Below are 19,319 nucleotides of genomic sequence, written 5' to 3' on the forward strand. Positions count from 1 at the left end.
GGCACTAGGCTCCAGATCCTGCAGCCGCAGACGGTCGCTGCCCCGCTGTAGCTTCTTTCCGTCCGCCTGCCGCCCGGCAAACTTAGTGGAACTTTCCGCCGATATCGACATACAATTTCGTACTGGACTACGTATAAGATCCTACCGATCACAACTCTGTCTTTGGCTGGTCCGATCTGGATCAGCGGGGACCGCGCGCAGCAAGGCGCAAGGCTGTGTTTTTGCCCGGGAAGAAGAGACGGCTGCGCGACGGCCGGGGCTCCGCCTCCCGCTGCCGCCCGGAGCTCAGATTGCTGGTCGAAGCGGCATATATAATCATAAAACACATTGTCACCTGTTAAATGTTATCCATTGCGGTTTGTTCTTTTCATTTCCTCTATCGAACATAATTAAGCAGTACAAAAGTCCGGCATCTTTAGCGTTGATCTGAATGCTTCGGACCCCTGTTCCAAGATGGCGGCGGGTTTTGACGTATGTTTAGAACCTCACGGCGACATATCTATGGGAGCAAGGATCACATTTGAACTATATCGATATATGCGATATGGTCTAATTCCATATCTCATTTAAAAATATATCGATATATTTGTTTATATCGATATATCGCCCAGCCCTAGGCTTTTCCGTCTTTTATTTGACACGACAGCTAGGTGAGAAAGAGGGGGAAGACTTGCAGGAAATCTTCACAGGTCGGATTTGAACCCTGGACCTCTGTGTCGAGGCATAAACCTCTCAGTATATGTGCGCCTGCTCTACCCACTGAGCCAACCCGGCCACGATCAAGTCATTTTTGTGTCTAAACCTAAACAAAATTTTGACCACGTGAATGTATTTTTCCAACAGTAATTTGTGAATGGATAAAGACCGTGGACACACATCTTATTGTGGACTAACTTTTTTATAGTTATGAACATCCGATCCATTCAAGCCATTGCCAAATGAGTTGCTACAAAGCTAATTAAGACTATCAGCTCCACACAACTCTCTCTGGATTTCTCAGTAGGCACAACATGGTGTCGTAGGGCGACTTTCACGCACAGAAACTCAAGTGAAGATAAAGACCTCTTCTGAAGAGTCCATGTTTTTTTAATCCTGCGTGTCCTCCTTGGCTACTAGCAACTGCGCGGAGGAGGAGAAGGGGGTGGTGCGTGATCACCGAAGGCTTGTATCATGGGGACGCGCCGGCAGTTTTGAGATCATTACTTAAAATTCCTCATGGGGGAGACAAACTTGGCACTACAGCTGTAACTTAGCGGACTTGGGGGGGAAATCTCGACTCCTACATGGAATGAACAACATTTGACCAAGACAATCAGACTTGATTGTATACACGAAAAATATATTTAGAGACATTTCTTTTTAACTGATGACATGGTGCAAATATCTTCACCTGACTGCACTCTGTTTTTCTAAATCAAGCATTTCCAAGAATTAAACAAAATTCATAAATAATATTCAGCATAACAGAAGAAACATTCTGTTTATTAAGTTGTATTATGCATTGACTTAAACTAGTTGATACCTTCTACACCTGCAGTCACTCACAGTGCAAACAAACTCTGAATTACATCTGAAACAAAAAGAAAAGTCATTTGTAACACATCTTCTGTCAAAAGGTATTCAGTGGTAATTTGTTATTTGTTTCGGTTACCATATTCTCAATAATTCCCTCAAATTAATAGCATTAATTATAGCAGTAAGACCGTAATTTACAGGTTGTTTGAGCTGTTGACATGTCAAATTAGGTAATTTGAGATGTCCTCAAATGCATTCCCTCAGATTAATGTTTTATCACGTTCACCTGGGCGCGACATGCTCCTCTCCAGCTGCTTGAGGGATTCTCCCGTCAACGTGCGGATCTCGTCCTTTAGCCGCCGGTGGCCGTCCAGAGTCAGGTGCCAGAAGCACGACTTCCTCTTGCCATCTCTGAACACCTGGTTGCAGGTTTTGCGGAAGCTGTTGTTGAAGCACAGGTTGTGGCGGATGGTGTTCTTCCAGCCGTCTGGCGCCGTCTGAAAGAAGGGGAAGTGCTCCCTGGGAACGGACAGGGAGGAGGAATATTAGGGCCTTCAAAAACAAGGCTGTCGTGCAATATGTCAAGCTTTACCATTACAAATTACACACAGGCCCTTTCTGGATCAGTCTGACATTTTGAAAGATATTTTTTTGATTTCCAGCAACTTCAAAAATGTCTGACTATATTATTTCTGATTGAATTTAATTAATACAAATGTTTCAAAATCAGTTTTTGATTCAACTCTAATGTTGCAGTCATGCTGATTTGAGCATGTTCTGAATGTTTGGCCAATCAGATTGCCCGGTTGGATCTACTTTTATTGTCACTATGTAACATTTGTTACATTTTTCTCTTTGTTTGTAATGTAATTGAATTAAATAAAATATGGTCAATAATAAAACTGTCAAATGGCCAAATATTAACATGTACTGTACTTGTTTTTAAATCTACTCTCTCCATAACATGATTTAAAATTAACAAAGAACCATTTATTCTGAAGAACCATTTAAAAGAGTTTCTTTATTGATGAAGTTGGCTCCACAAAGAACTTTCTTGAAAATGGTTCCTTAAAGAACCATTTTTTTTTAAAATATGATTCTTTGAGGCACCAATAATAGTAACCCAAAGAACCACTTTGTGATGGTTCTTTGAGGCACCTTTGTGGGTTTATTAGAGAACCCCTTTACATAAAATGGTTCTTTAAAGAACCTCGTTTAAAAGGTTCTTTGTTGAACTAAAAATGGTTCCCCTACGGCATCACTCCAAAGAACCATTTTTGATTCCAGTTAGCACCTTTTGTATTTCGGTGTGTAAGTGCTTCCAGTTTTAGTCATTAGTCTGACCTGGTGAAGTTGTAAATCTGCTGGACTTTGAGGCTCCCAGTGTGGCTGCTCTTGAGCGCCAAGGCGATGAGGATGCAATAATTCACAGGTGGGCGAGGCCAGCATCCTGGCTTTAGGATCTTATTGTCCTGGAAGCAGGAACAACCTGATTAAAAGCCCATTCATTCCACTTATGGTGCTTATGCATGACAGTTTTCATTTCCAGAGCACCCAGAAGAAACCCATGCAAACTCTACACTTTGCTTCAAACTTAAAAGGAAAAGTCATTCATTCCTCAAAAGATATTTAAAGCCCATTATTGTATTGATAACATTGATTCAACAAGCAACAATCAAAGTTAGTTTGGACAAAAACATGTTAGGAATCAGGTTTTCTTTTTATAGAGTTCATACATCCCACTGGAGGAACCTGAGCCAGGCCCGAGCTCAGCGTTCTTACCTTGGCCTTTGTGTTCCTTCCCTTGCGTCTGTTCTTGGCTGGTCGACAGGAAACGTCTTCATTCTTGATCGAATAGTCAAAGATGGTGGAATTACATTCATATTAAACACTGAACTAGTTTGAACCAGTGTAGGGAATCCTGTGTTAGTATTTGTGGGGGTTTATTAAAAGCAGGTTTCATGTGTTAACCTTCAATTTCTTAGTTTTTTAGCTTTTTTGTCTGTAGATCAAATGTAGCCAAACCTTTTTAACCTGATACAGGACCCTAGCATAGAAATCTAGACGCACCTTAGTGGCAGCAAATTTATTTGGGTCTGGCTTGTCAGGCTAACAGGACCCGGTTTCTACCTGGTATTATTATCTGATCTGTATTTGGAGCTTTTACAAGTCAGCATAAGAAAAAGACATAGATGCATGCATGCAAAACAAGTTTAAAAAAGGTCTCTCCCTGCTGCCCTGCAAAAAGCTACCGATGAGCCCCTAAAAAGTAAAAGGCTACACAGCATCATCGCTCTCCTAGACCTGGGACACGCTATGCATGTTAACAAGTCCACAAGCTTTGCCTATAATTTGCATATTAAGACCTGATCATAATGTGGCTGAAATTGAGACAAGAACTTAATACCAGGTATAAATGCAAAAGCACATGATCGTATGTCATTTTACAGATCTCCTGCTAATTCCAGAGGTAAATTTAGCTTTGCAAACCTACAAATGTCATACAATATGCAGCTCAAGGTCCCCTGAGGAGTTTCCTTGAAAACAGAAAAATGCTTCATGCACTAAAGTTATTGTTTATCCCAACGTTTATCAAGCTACTGAACTCCAAAAGTTAATCTTGGCACAGCAGAGCAGGGGTGCAAAAATTACACCAGCACCTTTTGCACTTCACACTTTATTACAGTTACTTCTTAGGATGGTGTGTTGTCCATGCTGTCATGTTTCCTCTTTTGTCTCCTAGGCCGCTTCATTGACCTTACGTTTATGTTGATTTTATTTCATGTGGATTTTAGAATGGTTTTTCCGTTACATGTTTGTGTTGTGAAGCAACAGATTGTAGCACTATATCAAAGACAAATTTCCCCTCTGGGGCAATAAAGTGTATTCTGTTTTTTTTAAAAGTAGTTTAAAACCAGCACTGTTTACTAGCTTTAACTCTTTTTGTTCCCTGCCTTTGCTGGAGCATTGTTGCATTACCGAGGTCTAAAACAGTTGTTCCAGACCTTTTTGGGCTGAGGTCCCCCCCCCCACCACAGCTCTGTCAGATGAACTCACATACCCCTTCGTCAGTTCCCAATGTAAGTTGCAAATGTATAACACTTCATTGTATGAAAGTGGATATTGTTAATTACTTCATACAACTGAACTGTCAATATTTAGGTTGGTTTGGGCAACAATCATACCACCACTACCACTACTACTACTACTACTACTACTACTACTACGTGAAGCTGAAGGTTTCAACCATTTCTCCATTACTTTTAGTGAATCATTTAAAAAACAGTTTAGATATTTATTTCATTACCTTTAGCTAACTATTTCAACCATTTAGTCATTACTTTTAGCTCATCATTCCAACCATTTCTTACTTTAAGCTACCGGTTTAAACTTTTGGGTTATGTTCGGGTGTTACAGCTGATATATTCTTTCAAGAAAACCATTTATTCATTCATTCATCAATGCATTCATAAATAAGTTAAGCTGCTCCACAACCTTTTGCAAGTACCCCGAGGCAACAACAGAAGTACCCCCTGGGGTAGAATTACCCCTGGTTGGGAATCACTGGTCTAAAACTCCACGGGTACTGTATAACAGAACATGTGACGGTTGATGCCTGTAGTGCATACTGTACCATGTACTCAGTGGAGTGCAGCAGTTCCTCCTGGAGAGGAGCACCATGGGGGTCAAACATGTGGAGCTCTGTGGCGAGTTGACGTTGGGTCTCTGCAGGGTTCAGCAGAGGCGTTTGGATTTCCTCAGCCGGTTCACAGAGAGTCTGCAGATCTGCTGTATTTTCTCCGTACTGGATCGGGCAGGCAATACTGGGATTCACCAACAGCCACAGGTTTGGCTTCACAAAGGTGTCTGAAGGACACACAAATCAATGGCATTGCTTATTGTACGGTAACACAATAAAGATATTAGCTAAACTAAGCTAGCCATCTCCTGGCTGTAGTTTCAAATTCTACAGACAGACATTGATGTTCTCAGCTAACGTTCAACAAGAAGCCGGATTTCCCAAAATGTCCAAATATTTTTTGAAGCCTCACAGATACACACAATGCATTGTGGTGAGAAACACCAAACCTAAACAAAAGATTTTAATATAATGATAGAATGACATTCAAAAAAAAAGGTATGAAAAAAAAAAAAAAGGTAAAAAGGAAACAAAAAAGAAAGAAAAAGAAGTAGAAAGCTGTAAATGATGATGCAGCAGCAGCTCACCGGACGTTTTATCGTACCAAATGAATTCATCTTTTCTTCTTGAGGCTCTTGCAGAAGGCCTCTGGACCACGTACTGATCATTCAGTTTGTCATCTGTCATCAGTGATACATTAACACATCGACACAAACATTACGCACTTTAAATCAGTTGATTTGATCCCAAGACTCAGTTTACCACCACAAAGAGACACAAAAATGTCTACAAAGAAACACAAAACCACAAATAAACGGGGACCCACTCGCAGAAAAGCGGCTCCATAGCACAACTAGAGGTCTAAAACTCCACAGGGAACCTTTAAGATTGGTTGCACAACATGAACTCTGAACGTGTGTCAACTGTAGGAGAGGTGGTGGGGCCTTTGCATACAGTATACGTCTGTGCACGTATATATGTCTATGCCTTTGCATGTCTGTGCCCATGGGCCCATTCTCTCATAATCCACCCCGTATCACATACATTTCCTTCTCTGTGGGTTTTTGTGCTGTTTGGATTTAATGGGAGTGAAGGACAATCATCATAGCTAAGCCAAATACCACAGAGTAAAGGAAACCATCACCGTCATATGCGTAATTAATTAATTAATTATCAAAACTGTTAAGTTTTGATAAGAAACTATTATAATTTCCTTTACATAAAGCCATTTTCACCATAACTTTATGCAGAAAAGGCACAAAATGTTGCAGAAAAATCCACCAGAATGAGAAAATGTAACTTTTGCTCAGAAATGGCGATCTCAACCACCCCCCAACAATGTTGAACCCAAAGTTACGCCCTCGGTCACCGTGGTAAAACTGGTCGGTGGTCGTTGCCAGTCTCAGCTCCTTGTCCATGTCCCAGTCCGTCAGGCCCACAGAGCAGTGCAGGTCCAAGAGGCGAGCTTTGGTTTTAAGCTGTAAGGTCATGGTTGGAAGTGGCTGTTGGGTTTATTCCCTCTCAGTTCGGTTCAGTTCAGAAGCTCTCTGCTGAGAGTTTCACGTTCACTGACAGCCCTGCAGGCTGCGCATCTAACAGCTGGAGCTGAACATCCTGATTGGACTTAATTACACCTGAACAGTTCAGCCTGTGCTGAAAGGAGGGGAGATATTTGGGCCTGCAACATTTGAATGTAATCAATCTAAATGAGTTATTCGTAGATTAAAAGTTATAATAATTCTGAATTTGTATTAAGGTTACTAAAACTATATTGAGTTTGATCAGTTCACCTCATACCACCTGTTGTGATGTCTACATGACAACTAAACAAACTATCTGCTGAAGAAGACTTTGAAATGAAAAGCTCAGGAAAAAGGTCATAAGTGGAAACTGATTTGTCAAAATGAAGGAAAAAAAAAAACTTATATACTAAAAATCAAGTTTAAATTGTTGAGGCTTAGAAACACTTTAAGTTTTCTTTAAATTCAGAGGGAACATTGTGAGACACTTCTGACAGTGGATTTTCAGCTTTTTCATTTCAAAAACTGCTACTGAGGAGCTCTGCTAGACACCGAAACATCTGGGTTGTCCCACAAGCCCCTGCTTCGGTTTTCATGTGTGACCAGAACAATGGAATTTTGAAATTCAAATGTAAGGTTTATATTTTTGCATTTCATTAGCCCTGCTAGTGGTGCGGGTCACGGGGAAGCAATGTTGGTCAGTCCTCCACTTTGGTCCAGACTGAAATATTTCTACAATTATTGGATGGATTGCCATGAAATTGTAAAGCAAGTCTGTCTGTCTGTGTCCTTTGCATATCTCGAGAACCATTCATTCGATCTACATCAGTTTGCGGGTGTGTTGCTGGGGGGCCCAAGGAAGTGCAGTGTCAAAGTTGGTGCAAACGGGGGTGGGCTTCAGGGCTCTGCAGACGGATTTGGGCATTAACCACAGCAATTTATAACTAGGATTGGGCATCGAGAACAGATTCCTACTTGGAATCGGTTCAAAAATTACGATTCCAGTGGAATCATTTCTTTATTGGAAATGTTTAGAGGATTTGGTTTCAAATCTGATCATCGTTTCCCAATTTAACATGCGCAAGTTTTGGTTTCCGAAGCGGCCAGGCGCTTGTCGTGTTGCGCCCTTGGAGCACAGTAAGCGGTGCTCTAGTGTGGCTTTATTTTACATTGAAAAAGCCTGGTAAAACGCAACTGCAACCCACCATTGAATCAAAATAAAACTTTCCTCTTATTTGTGGAGTGATATTTGTTTGTATATTAGACATTTGACCACCCGCAGCGAACTGCTCGTCTTTAACATAGCAAAGCAAAAATCTGACTGTATTTTAACTGGCAGTCTTCAGTCATATACAGGTGTCCGTGTGCATATTGTACACAAATATATAGATTTATATATATACTGCTGAACCATGTCTTAATTTCCTACATCTGTCACTAACACATCAAACTAGTGATATTATTTCAAAGCCATTTGATAGGTCTTTAAAATGTCCCCAGATCTGTGTTAGTGCAGTGTAGTCTATTTATTTTTTGTCACATTTACAGTACACATTTCACAAGTAAGAAACAGATCAAAACAGAAAAAAATCATTTTTTTTTTACAGCATGGAAAAAATAACAAAAATCATATAGTTATCTTTAAATATCTATATATATATTCGTATAGTTTGAACACTAAGTCTGTCATATACTCACAAGATTTCACCTCATTCCAGTACGTTCATTTACAGAAACTCAAAGAGTTCACACAGGAACGGGGACGGCAAGGACTGGAAGCTCCTGTTCAGCTGCTGTGTTTTAAATACCTAACAACGATCTAGTTAAGACAGCAAATCAGGTGGGGGCTCACACACTTCACTCGTTAGTTTTTTGGGGGGGGGAAACACAATAATGACCAGACATGCTGACAAAACCTAGCACTAAAACAGAAATAAATACAGGTTATATAGAAGCTGGTGGACCTGACGCTGAGCAGAGGAATGTTGCCACGACTGGCTGGAGTTCTGCGGCCGTGTTAATATCAGATTTGCGACGTTAACTTTTCTTTTTTTCACTGTTTTTGGCGATAAATCCAAAACGTACCATACGCTGCACCTTTAAGCATTTAATGCGCCCGAGGATTACCGCGACCTCAACAAGATGGTTGGTGTTTGATGGCCTGGGAGTTGGAGGGAAAAAAAACCCCGAGGCTTTTCAGTTCTGGTTAGCTGGCGGGTTAATTCCTGGACTGAGTAAATTGCAAATTATTCTTCTGGTGCGTTTTGTCAGTCGATGTGTCAGGTGGACACGTCAGCTTTGCGTGCTGCAAAAAAACAACACGCTGAGCAGTGAAAGTTTGGACAATCAGAGCCGAGTGTTTGAAAGTCAAATGAGTTGCCTCCTTTTCTGCTGAGCTGATTAAAACAAGCACCAGCCACCAGGCTCATGTCGTTCTTTTCCAGCTTAAGAACTCTGCATTTAAGTTGAAATGTGTGTTTTACTCTGTAAGCAATAATGAGCCGGGCTGGACCTTCTATTACAACACCTGCGAGTGAAGAATGGAGAAAATTTAGCATCAAACCATCAGAATCTTTAACACCGAGGTGGGACTGGAGACACTGCTCAAGACATGAGACTGAATGACATAAGGATAGGGTGGAAAGAAGGGGGGAGGGGAGGAAGAGGAGGCTCAAAAGATAGGAATGTAGTTGTCGATCTTGGCGCGGTGCCGCTGTGCGATGCACTCGGCGATCCACACGATGTTCCTGCACTCCTGCTCCTTCAGCTTGACGTAGGCGTAGAAGACACTGAAGTGGAACTGGTTGAGGAAGGCCAGCTTGTTCAGCTTCACCTGCAAGGAGGAAGAGGGAGAGGGAAAGAAGGAGAAGAAGAGACAGAAGGATGAGTGTACAGACATCACCAAACTAAAAAATGGCAAGCAACCTCCTAATATGGGCTTATATTAGCTTTTTGCAGATATAAATCATGTCTGCCAATATGACATTGCAGTCCAGAAATGCCAAAATAGGTCTGAAGGAATTTAGAAATTGATAGGAATGTCATTTACAGAGTGATTTTTTTCATGGAATAATCTCCCAAGTAACACGTGTTTTATCAAAGGAAAGGAAAGTTTTAAAAGAAACTTAAATCTCACCTTCACCTACATTTTTTTGTCACATTGTGTCATGTTGTGTAATATAGTGTAATGTAATTTTTGTTTTTAAATGTCTTTGGTTTCGCTGGTTGTTTCCTTGTTATTTTGTTTTATATATTATATATATTTTGTTTCTTTTCCTGTAGGTGTCAAGAAATGTTTTAATATTGTCTGAGTGAATGTTGTTTTGGAACCCAGGAAGACTAGCTGGTCATCTAGGTGTCAGCTAATGGGCATCCTTATAATAAACTTAAGCTCCAGTAGAGATACATTCAAAGTGTGAGTGATGACAGAGAAGGTTAGGAGCAACACAAGGCTGTCACATTCAAGGCCAGCCACAAAGCATCTGTTCCCACATCTACCACATTGCTTCTGAAACGTTTCCAGTGGACATTGAAACTATGATGCAATCGTGACCAAGCCGGAGTGCAGCTGTATATGTGTGGTTATGAGGCATAAAAAAAAAAAAAAAAAAAAAAAAAAAAAAAAAAAAAAAAAAAAAAAAGAGAGAGAGAGAGAGAGAGGGGCTTCTCCACTTGGAAGTCCGTGTACTGTATGTCTGCTCATGTGCGCGTCACCTCGTGCTCGAAGAAACGGTCCTCCAGTGTTTTGTCGCCTGGGTTGCTGCCAGCACCCTCAAACAGCAGCTTGTACTCCTGAGGACAAGAGGCAAAGTTCAGACATATTGACAGTGATAGTGATTAACCGTAACAGACACCAACAGAAGACTCTACAATCTTTTAACAATCTCTACAGACAAACTGGCTGACTTAACTTTATATACAAAAACCAGAGGGATTGGTTTAAAAAAAAACAACGACAAGTTGTCAATTGTTACATTTTATATTTCAAAGCTGAGGGGATCTCAGCAGGCCAAAGGCTTTTGGACTTACAGGATAGAAATCAGCGATGGCCTTGACCTGCTCATAGTCATCTGCCCGGGCCAGCTGAGCAAGGCCTTCTGGGTAAAGCTTGCCGCAGTGGGGGAAGAGCTTGGCGCGGTCCTCCTTGGACAGCTCCGTGCCGAACGAGTTGATGGTGATGATGAAGGCTCTCCTGTCTGCCTCGAACTGCAGCAGAGACGGGGAGGTCAGTGGAGCAACAAGTGACCGACTGAGCTGATACTTTCTCCCAGGTCAGTATAATAATAGAATAAATCAATATAGTTAATACAACACCCTATACAACTTTGTTGACACTACAGGCATTTTTGTTGGCTACAAAATGAAAACACCAGAGGCCCGACAAACTGAGGTGACAAACTTGACCCCTTTTTTTAAGCAGAGAACCTGTGGAGACATCAGTGAAGGTCCAGATCTGCTCCGTAGCAGAACGTCCTGCTGGCGTTTCAGATTTTAATTCAGACATAAGTCCTGACTTAGTCCGGCTGAGTGTGTGTATGTGTGTATGTGCGTTTGTTTTCTCCCTGTAAAACAGAGCAGAGACTCACCTCCAGAATAGGACACATGGTGTCAGCCGTGGTTCCTCCAAGGTTGGAGCAGAACTTATAGAAGGCCTCCAGGTAAGCCTAAGAGGGCGGTTGGGTCAAAATGTAAATTGAGGTGACCAATAAATAAAACAAATACATAAACAAAATCATTCCAGTTATTTAAAATGTTATTAGTTTAAGAAAAATCATCATCATTGTATCAATTTATAACATAACTAATCTTAATGTATATTGTCTTTTACATCACTTTTTTCACCTTTAATTACATTAAAAAAGGAACACGCCGACTTATTGGGACTTTATCTTATTCACCGTATCCCCCAGAGTTAGATGAGTCCATACATACCCTTCTCATCTCTGTGCGTATCGTAACTCTGTCTGACGCACCCACCGCTAGCCTAGCTTAGCCCAGATCCTGGAGGTAACCGGCTCCATCTAGCCCACTGCTCCCAATAAATGGCAAAATAACGCCAACGTGTTCCTATTTCCATGTTGTGATTTGTATAGTCACAGCGTGTACGAATAACAAGGTCACATGAGACACAGCCATCTTCTAACTGTATACATACTGGGAACTATATTCTCAGAAGGCGTAGTGCTGCTACTTCGGCTCCTTGGGCGGAGTGATTTGCTCGCAGCATCTGAGAAGCCCCGTGGTGAGGAGCAGAGAGTTCGCCTGGAGTTTGCTCAGAGTTGGAGTAATAATCACTCCACCCAAACAGTGTTTCGCCTTCTGAGAATATAGTTCCCAGTATGTATACGGTTAGAAGATGGCTGTGTCTCATGTGACCTTGTTATTTGTACACGCTGTGACTATACAAATCACGACATGTAAATAGGAACATGTTGGCGTTATTTTGTCACTTATTGGGAGCAGTAGGCTAGATGGAGCCGGTTACCTCCAGGATCTGTGCTAAGCTAGGCTAGCGGTGGGTGCGTCAGACAGAGTTACGATACGCACAGAGATGAGAAGGGTACGTATGGACTCATCTAATTTTGGGGGATACGGTGAATAAGCTGAAGCCCCAATAAGTCGGCGTGTTCCTTTAAGACTTTCACAGAGAGTAACTTTCTCAGGAACGCCCTGATGACATTCACATTCAGTACAACCACAGTCTGATCGGCTACTGAGCAGCGAGTCTGGGGAATAGAACCAACGACCTCCAGACAAAAGCTCGTTTCTCTAACCTATAGGCCACCACTGCTCCAAACTGCTAAAATAGTCAACAAAATATCCACAATCCTTGAGTTGTTGTTAATATCTTCTTATTTTAGATCTCTTTTGTTTTATTTTTACTAAGTAACTGCTGTTGTTTCAGTTCATACCACCTTTTAGTCTGTAAACTCTCGCATTAGTAGGTTTATAATTACTATAATCATAATACATAATATAATAAAATATGCTTTACCTTGTAAAGTGTGTTACGAATTATTTCAATATTCATCTCATCCAAATCCTGTTCAGATATGCAGTCCTGGAAGAAAGCAGCTGAAAAGAAAATTAATTTAATTTGAACCGACAGAAAGGAAATCTTGGATGTTTTGTAAGCTTTGGCGCCACCTGCTGTTCTGTAAGAGACATTACGATTACATTGACAAACCCTCTTTTAGATAGAGATAGACCATGATAAGGTGCTATGGTAGACTGTGTGCAATGGTGGTAGTGCAAAAGTGAACAGTGCAATAGCTTATTATTAAATATTAACTATGACTATGAAAAGACAAGACAATGTAAACATAATAGAATCGCTTGAAATGAATTTGATGTAAATAGCAGGTTATATGGGAGGTACGCACCCAGGGGCGTGTCCACCAGGATGGCGTTGTAGAGCTCGGCGGGGGTCTGAGCGATGTTGACCGCCTCCATCTGCTCGAAGCTGCCCAGCGGGTGACACTTTGGCACCAGCTCAGAGATGGCCCGCTGGTGGAGGGTGCCCGTGATCAGCAGGATGACGTTATCAATCATATAGCTGTACCTGCGGACACGAGGTGGGTGGAGAGAGGTTGTAGCAGGATCACTGTGAGCAGACTTTTTTTTGTTGTTGTTAAAAATCATCATATATGTTGTATAGTATTTTTTAGCATATTAATAGTACATAGTATAAGGCTAGGGTCTTCAACGTTTTTTAGGCCAAGGACCCCTCAGCTGATTAAGAGATGGAGCAGGGACCCCTCCCTCCATCTTTAACCATATATATTGTATAAAATTGAGTTGCAAATTAAACTGGGCCTACAATAGCGTGTAGGGCGGCCTAAAGCCTGTATACTGTACATACCTCATTATGGTGCACAATACTAAGCTATTAAAATAATAAGTGTTAAAATACTCATATTTCTAAATCATGTTTTAATGTTCAATCATCGGGCTTAACTGTGTGCTACGTTTTGGCTATCTACCTATAGGCTAGTAAGCCTATCATCAATGTTGTGTAAATTCAAAAAAAGATTTGTCTTTAAAAATAATATGTTGGATTCATGGTAATGTATATTTTCAGACATATACATACTGTATCATTTTTTAACTATCTAACAATAATTTGGAGGCCCCCCTGCAGCAACTTTGAGGAACCCCTAGGTGTCGCGGACCCCCTGTTGAAGATCTCTGCTACAAGGTATATTTTCCAATACCTGCTGACTGTTTTCAAAGCATACCATAATATTTACATTCATTTCAAGGCTTCCATGGTCCGAGTCAATTATAGTACAGAATAAAAAACAACCTAGCGAAACAGGAGATCTATGAACATTTAGTCCCCTTTATTTAGTGAATAATGCAAATAGGGCTGTTCGATTATGGCAAAATCTAAATCACAATTATTTGGGTCAATATTAAAATAACAACTATTTTTTTTACAATTTCTCATTGACCTTTGGAAAGATGTTGCATTTATTGAACTAAAAAAACCTTGAAACAGTTAAACAAATCAACAGTGAAAACACTTTGAACTGTAAATTTCCCTTATAATACTCTACTGTTTTAACATAAGACGAGGAGTTCACTTGCAAAACGGAATTTGCTAAATAATAATTTTTCTCGATTGCATTGCTTTTGTGATCGTTAGTAGCTAAAATCAAAATAGCGATAAAAATGTGATTAATTGCATAGCCCTACTTTCAAAATTGTCCCTGCTGTTGGTTCATTTGGACACTAAATGACTACTGGATAGCTAAATAAATTGCAATACAAGAAACAAATTACTTTAATGGCGTTTATGTAAGCTTTTGTCTTCTGGGTTTGTTTTTTCCAACAAAGAAAAGATAACGCTTGCACACTTTGCTTCATTGCACAAAAGTTGAATTAAGACATTTCAATCCTACTCGGATCTTCGTAGTGTCAAGATTTATTTATTTTTTTCCAACAACATAACTCATCAATGGTTTTGTATTACAGCAAATGACTATCAGTTCTCAGATGTCAAAGCATACTTGAACACACCGACGAGTTTCCAAACAGTCCCTGCATACAGATGTACTACCACAAGATAACGTTACTTTGACAGAGAAAAGAAAGGCGAATATTCACTGTTATGGAATAGCAACCTCAAACAAGTTTCTCCAACTGAGGGCTATTTCACAAAACCTAGATAGATAGTTGGACGGACAGACAGACAGACAGACAGACAGACGGACGGTTAAGATGGGATTTCCCAGTTATCCTGGATGATTTAAGCCTTGCAGCAGTTGCTGGTTGGATTTAGCCGCTACAGAGCTCCGGGACGCCGGCTACCAGCGGTAGTTGTGACTGTGAGCCAGCTGCAGGAACCGCCAGATGACGGTCCTTTCAGGGGCCGTGAAAGTGGAGTTTAGCCAGAAAAAGTGAGCGCCATGCGGTGATGACAGTTAAGTTTAGGCACCAAAACTACTAGTGAGGTTTAGGAAAAAGATTGTGGTTAAAAAACTCCCGAGGAACGAACAAGCATTTCCTGGGTAAAAGTATTTTGTATTTGACGCAAAGTGAACTCCGCTCTCCAGCTTGAAAGTGCTGTGTTTTATATTGACACCACGTTGTGCTATTTCAGATTAGTTTCCACTGGATATTAAAGTTCATAAACCGGTGTTTTGGCACTATATCCATGGTACTGGAAGGGGGGGGGGATTCAATTCTTGCATGTTTTGTTGTGTTGTGCATGATCAAAAACACATCAACAACTCTGCTTTTGTCACAAATTGCACCCTGGTTATAGTTAAGTTAAGTTAGGAGTTATTTCAACACGACAGCTTTCTACTTACGTGATGAAGTCCATGAAGCTGGCCAGCGGCTCGTACGACTGGTTCCTCATGTGGCGAAACTCCACCACCATCTTCTCCTTCAGCTTGTCATCGATAACGGACACGGTGAGAGGGGACGCCTCGTTTGCCAAGAAGCTGCCATAGTCTGTACTCTGCAGGTGGAGCTTCAGATCTGCAGGGGAAACACAGGCGGATTAGAAAGCCTTGTTGTGATTGGTGGTAATAAATGTGGAAGAAACCTAAAAAAAAAATAATCAAGCTGCAAGACCAGTAATGAATCGCAAAATTCTCCTGCTCAAAATACTACTCAGAACATTACTCACAGAACCATACCACTATGTTTGCATGTTTTAGCAAATTTTGTACACTTCACAGCTGCTGACCAGTCTTTAAAGCATACTGCAGTATTTATTTAAGATTATTTTTTGGGGCATTTTTAGGCCTTTATTTCCACAGGACAGATGAAGACATGAAAGGGGAGAGAATGACATGCAGCAAAGGGCCGCAGGTCGGAGTCGAAGCCGCTGCGTTGAGGAGTAAACCTCTATATATGTGCGCCTGCTCTACCAACTGAGCTAACGCGGCCACATACTGCAGTATTTATACAGGACATAAGGAGTATGTAAAGTAATTAAAATATACTCCACCTTTACGAGCTGCAGTAATAAAATAGGGCTGGGCGATAGGGAGAAAATCAGATATCACGATGTTCTCACGATGTTCTCACGACGTTCTTGACCAAATACCTCGATATCGAGATTGCGGTGATATTCCAGGGTTGACAATTGGTGCTTTAAAAAAAATATCTTCACACTTAGATTTTAGATAAATAATCACCAGTAATGTGGACATAATGTCTAAGTTGGGATAACAGAACAGCTAGAACAGTTTGGTAAGTTCAGAAAAGTACATCACTGTAGTGTTATGCAGCCTTTAACACCAGGAAAAGACACCACTTATGTAATATCACGATATTACGATATCTAGTCTCATATCACGATAACGATATAGTATCGATATATTGCCCAGCCCTATAATAAACTCATTAATACATCAATAATTATGATCCACGAATATATGATTGTGAAATGGGCCACTGTGCATAACGAGTGCTTTAACCTTTGGTAAATTTTGATTCTAATATTTTGTTGTGCTTTGACTAAGGGAGAAAGCAGGACTATTTTTGTTAATACGATAGTATATGGCTACTTTTACTTCTGAATGATTCTTCCACCGCTGCAGGATTGTGAAGTAACGTTTAACAACATCAGTGAACATTTCCTCTCAGCTATGGAAGAAAACAAGAAGCGTTTACTGCAATATAATCTCAGTTATATGTGTGACAGAAAAACGGTCGCCATCAGTTTAATCGTTAATGACCATAATAAACTGCGGGAGTGTCAATAGAGCTATGAAACCTGCCATTCTGTCAACGCTATAGTGTCTAAAGTAACAGTGTAAAATCTCTTCCTACTGTAATTTCACTTCCTCTAAGAAAGCCCATCATTGATCAATAGACAGCTATATGTGCTTAGCTTGGGTTAGCATTATGTTAGCTAGCTAGGATTTAGAGTATAGCAAGCTTAAAATAACAAATATCGAATACAATTTTCACAATTAATCCGTGCAAATTGTCTTTGTGAAACTTGACGACTTCCACTAAGTGCCAATAATAGAAAATGGAGAGTCGGATAGTATGATATAAAGCAACATTATAGTTAAACCGAGCTAACTAGCTTTGAGTCTGACAGCTTGCGTTAGCTTGAATTAGCCCTGTGCGGCTAGCTAGCTATTAGCCGTTAGCTAGCATCTGGTTTAACTCACCTTCCAGAGTCTCACACTGAACAAGGTTTAAATAATCCGCCTGGGACAGTATACCAGCTTTAAATCCTCTGACTAACCCCTCCAGGTAGCCGTTGTCCACGTTAAAATATAGCTCGGAGAAAGGCATCCTGTCTGACCGTCAGATCCGTCTCTCTCTGCCGCTGGTGGAGAACCGTCAGAGTCCGGTTGTTAGCGTTAGCATCAGCTGACTGAACCATGTGACCATCATCTGACCGGTCATTCGTGTGGGCGTGCGAGCGTGTGCGTGTGCGTGTGCGTGTGTGTGTGTGTGTGTGTGTGTGTGTGTGTGTGTGTGTGTGTGTGTGTGTGTGTGTGTGTGTGTGCTGCAGTAGGGTACTAAAACTAAAAGTGCTCATTTTGCAGATTGGCCCATTTCAGAGTAATGTATCTAAGACATTATTGGATTATAATTATTGATACATATTGATTAGGCTATGTTTAGGCAACATCACCTTAAAAGCTGGTTATGAAGGAGCTAATTTTGAGTAGACTGCTTTATGCTACTGGGCAGTGGTGGAATGTAACTAAGTCCATTTACTCAGTACAAATTCAAGGTACATATGTAATTTTTTTTTTATTTCCTGCAACTTTATACATGTACTCCACTTCACTTCAGAGGTAGCCTACATATTGTATTTTTTCTCCACTACATTTGTCTGACAGCAGCAGTAGTTAAGGAAAGTTAAGCATTTTTTTTTTTGCCAATCTGCAAAAAGAATTCTTACCAATAGCTTTTTTCACTGCAAAACATTACACACAGTGATTTGTAAAACTCTACACACATTTCCACACCTTAGACACAGATAAGGCTTGTGAGGTTACTTCCTTGTCATTACAAAGCCCCGGATTGCCAATGACCACACCAATGAACGAATTGGATAAACACATCCACCAGGTGTGGAAGCACACATGTGCTAATTTGAAAACGCAGCACTCAGGTGTGCTATAAAAGGCAGTAGATGTACAGTGGAATCTGTCATGAGGACATTTTGACAAGGAAACCGGTAAAAGAAAATCTGTCTACAGTTACAGTAATCAGCTGCTCATTGTATGCACCATATCAGCACTTTTGATACCCCTCCCTGTGACATTTGAGGATTTAGGGTCGAGAACGACAAGGAGGAAGGGGGCCCATATTCACGCAAGGGTTTACGATCTCCGGCCCCAGGCTCAGGTACCCCTCATTGAGACCATGGAGGACGCCGGTGACCAAGTCGACGCCCCAGCTGTGCAAGGATGGATTCGACATTCAAGACAGTTGTCTTGCCAATGAGGATATATATCGCCTGTGATGTTGATGAAATTCTCTGGTCAGATCCAGCTAGGCGAAGAGATGATGTCTAGTATTTTCTGTACTTTTTCAGATCATTTTTTTGTTTGTTGTTGTTTTTTTTGTGATTGTAACCTATACTGGATACAGTATTTTATGTTTGTCTGTTGTTTGCTGAGCTAACAGTGTTATGTACACTACTGTAGTAGCATGAAAACTTGTGATTCTCCATGTTGACTGATTTGGGTACATGGAGAGAAATACATTATATTTTCCTCAGTCAGCAGCATTGGTCTTGTGTAGTGTTTGGTGAACTTATTGTAAATTTGCACTTTCTCTGTGTACTTTACATTTAGAGTACTCTAATCACTGAGAAGTAGAATTGCTAAAAGTGTTTTAGGTTAGCAACAGCAGTGTGTATCTGGTTCAAACATAATTAAGTCAAATGAAACGTGTGTGTTTCTTTTTCATAACAAAATATGTTTTTTATAAATTATAGTGTATAGTTTTTGCAAGAGTGTTTCATTTTGCAAAGGGTCCGAGGTGTTCTGCTAATTGGGTGTGTGGTTGTGCTAATTGTGTGTAGTGTATTGAAAAAGACAGTCCCTGTTTTCAAAATTGTGCTTAAGCAATTGAAAAAAACTGTAAACTAAGGGGAAGAAGTGTTTCTTTATGTGTTGAGACATTTTAAGGCTAAGACTTGGGCCAGGGTA

General features: G+C 40.7%; 2 protein-coding genes across 3 annotated transcripts; both read right to left on the reverse strand.

Moving 5' to 3' along the window:
* Window positions 1–1,449: 1,449 nt before the first annotated feature.
* foxr1 (forkhead box R1) lies at window positions 1,450–6,780 on the reverse strand. Of its 2 annotated transcripts, XM_039794189.1 has the most exons (7): window positions 6,525–6,777; window positions 5,743–5,835; window positions 5,150–5,382; window positions 3,298–3,360; window positions 2,860–2,987; window positions 1,802–2,034; window positions 1,450–1,570 (listed from the first exon to the last, which is right to left on the reverse strand). In XM_039794189.1, exons 1-7 carry the CDS (start codon window positions 6,643–6,645, stop codon window positions 1,542–1,544), a joined length of 900 nt encoding a protein of 299 aa, XP_039650123.1. In that variant the 5' UTR covers window positions 6,646–6,777; the 3' UTR covers window positions 1,450–1,541. The 2 variants fall into 2 exon arrangements, with proteins under 2 accessions (XP_039650123.1, XP_039650124.1); XM_039794190.1 differs by lacking the exon at window positions 3,298–3,360 and having other exon boundaries at window positions 6,525–6,780.
* Window positions 6,781–8,092: 1,312 nt separating this feature from the next.
* LOC120556279 (V-type proton ATPase subunit d 1) lies at window positions 8,093–17,535 on the reverse strand. The gene is made up of 8 exons (XM_039795758.1): window positions 17,316–17,535; window positions 15,492–15,663; window positions 13,059–13,237; window positions 12,671–12,750; window positions 11,262–11,339; window positions 10,705–10,881; window positions 10,390–10,467; window positions 8,093–9,508 (listed from the first exon to the last, which is right to left on the reverse strand). Exons 1-8 carry the CDS (start codon window positions 17,440–17,442, stop codon window positions 9,347–9,349), a joined length of 1,053 nt encoding a protein of 350 aa, XP_039651692.1. The 5' UTR covers window positions 17,443–17,535; the 3' UTR covers window positions 8,093–9,346.
* Between the last annotated feature and the right edge of the window lie 1,784 nt (window positions 17,536–19,319).

The sequence above is a fragment of the Perca fluviatilis genome, chromosome 3, assembly GCF_010015445.1.
Source record: "Perca fluviatilis chromosome 3, GENO_Pfluv_1.0, whole genome shotgun sequence".
NCBI lineage: Eukaryota > Metazoa > Chordata > Actinopteri > Perciformes > Percidae > Perca > Perca fluviatilis.

What these genes read in the sequence shown, in the direction of transcription:
- foxr1 (XM_039794189.1), bottom strand. Translation starts at nt 6,645, where the DNA reads ATGACCTTACAGCTTAAAACCAAAGCTCGCCTCTTGGACCTGCACTGC. An exon ending in TTGGTACGATAAAACGTCCG is followed by an intron (nt 5,383 to 5,742) that starts GTGAGCTGCTGC and finishes TGTGTCCTTCAG; the next exon opens with ACACCTTTGTGAAGCCAAAC. An exon ending in TGCACTCCACTGAGTACATG is followed by an intron (nt 3,361 to 5,149) that starts GTACAGTATGCA and finishes TATTCGATCAAG; the next exon opens with AATGAAGACGTTTCCTGTCG.
- LOC120556279 (XM_039795758.1), bottom strand. Translation starts at nt 17,442, where the DNA reads ATGCCTTTCTCCGAGCTATATTTTAACGTGGACAACGGCTACCTGGAG. An exon ending in CCTGGTGGACACGCCCCTGG is followed by an intron (nt 12,751 to 13,058) that starts GTGCGTACCTCC and finishes TTTTCTTTTCAG; the next exon opens with CTGCTTTCTTCCAGGACTGC. An exon ending in ACCGTTTCTTCGAGCACGAG is followed by an intron (nt 9,509 to 10,389) that starts GTGACGCGCACA and finishes TCCTCCTTGCAG; the next exon opens with GTGAAGCTGAACAAGCTGGC.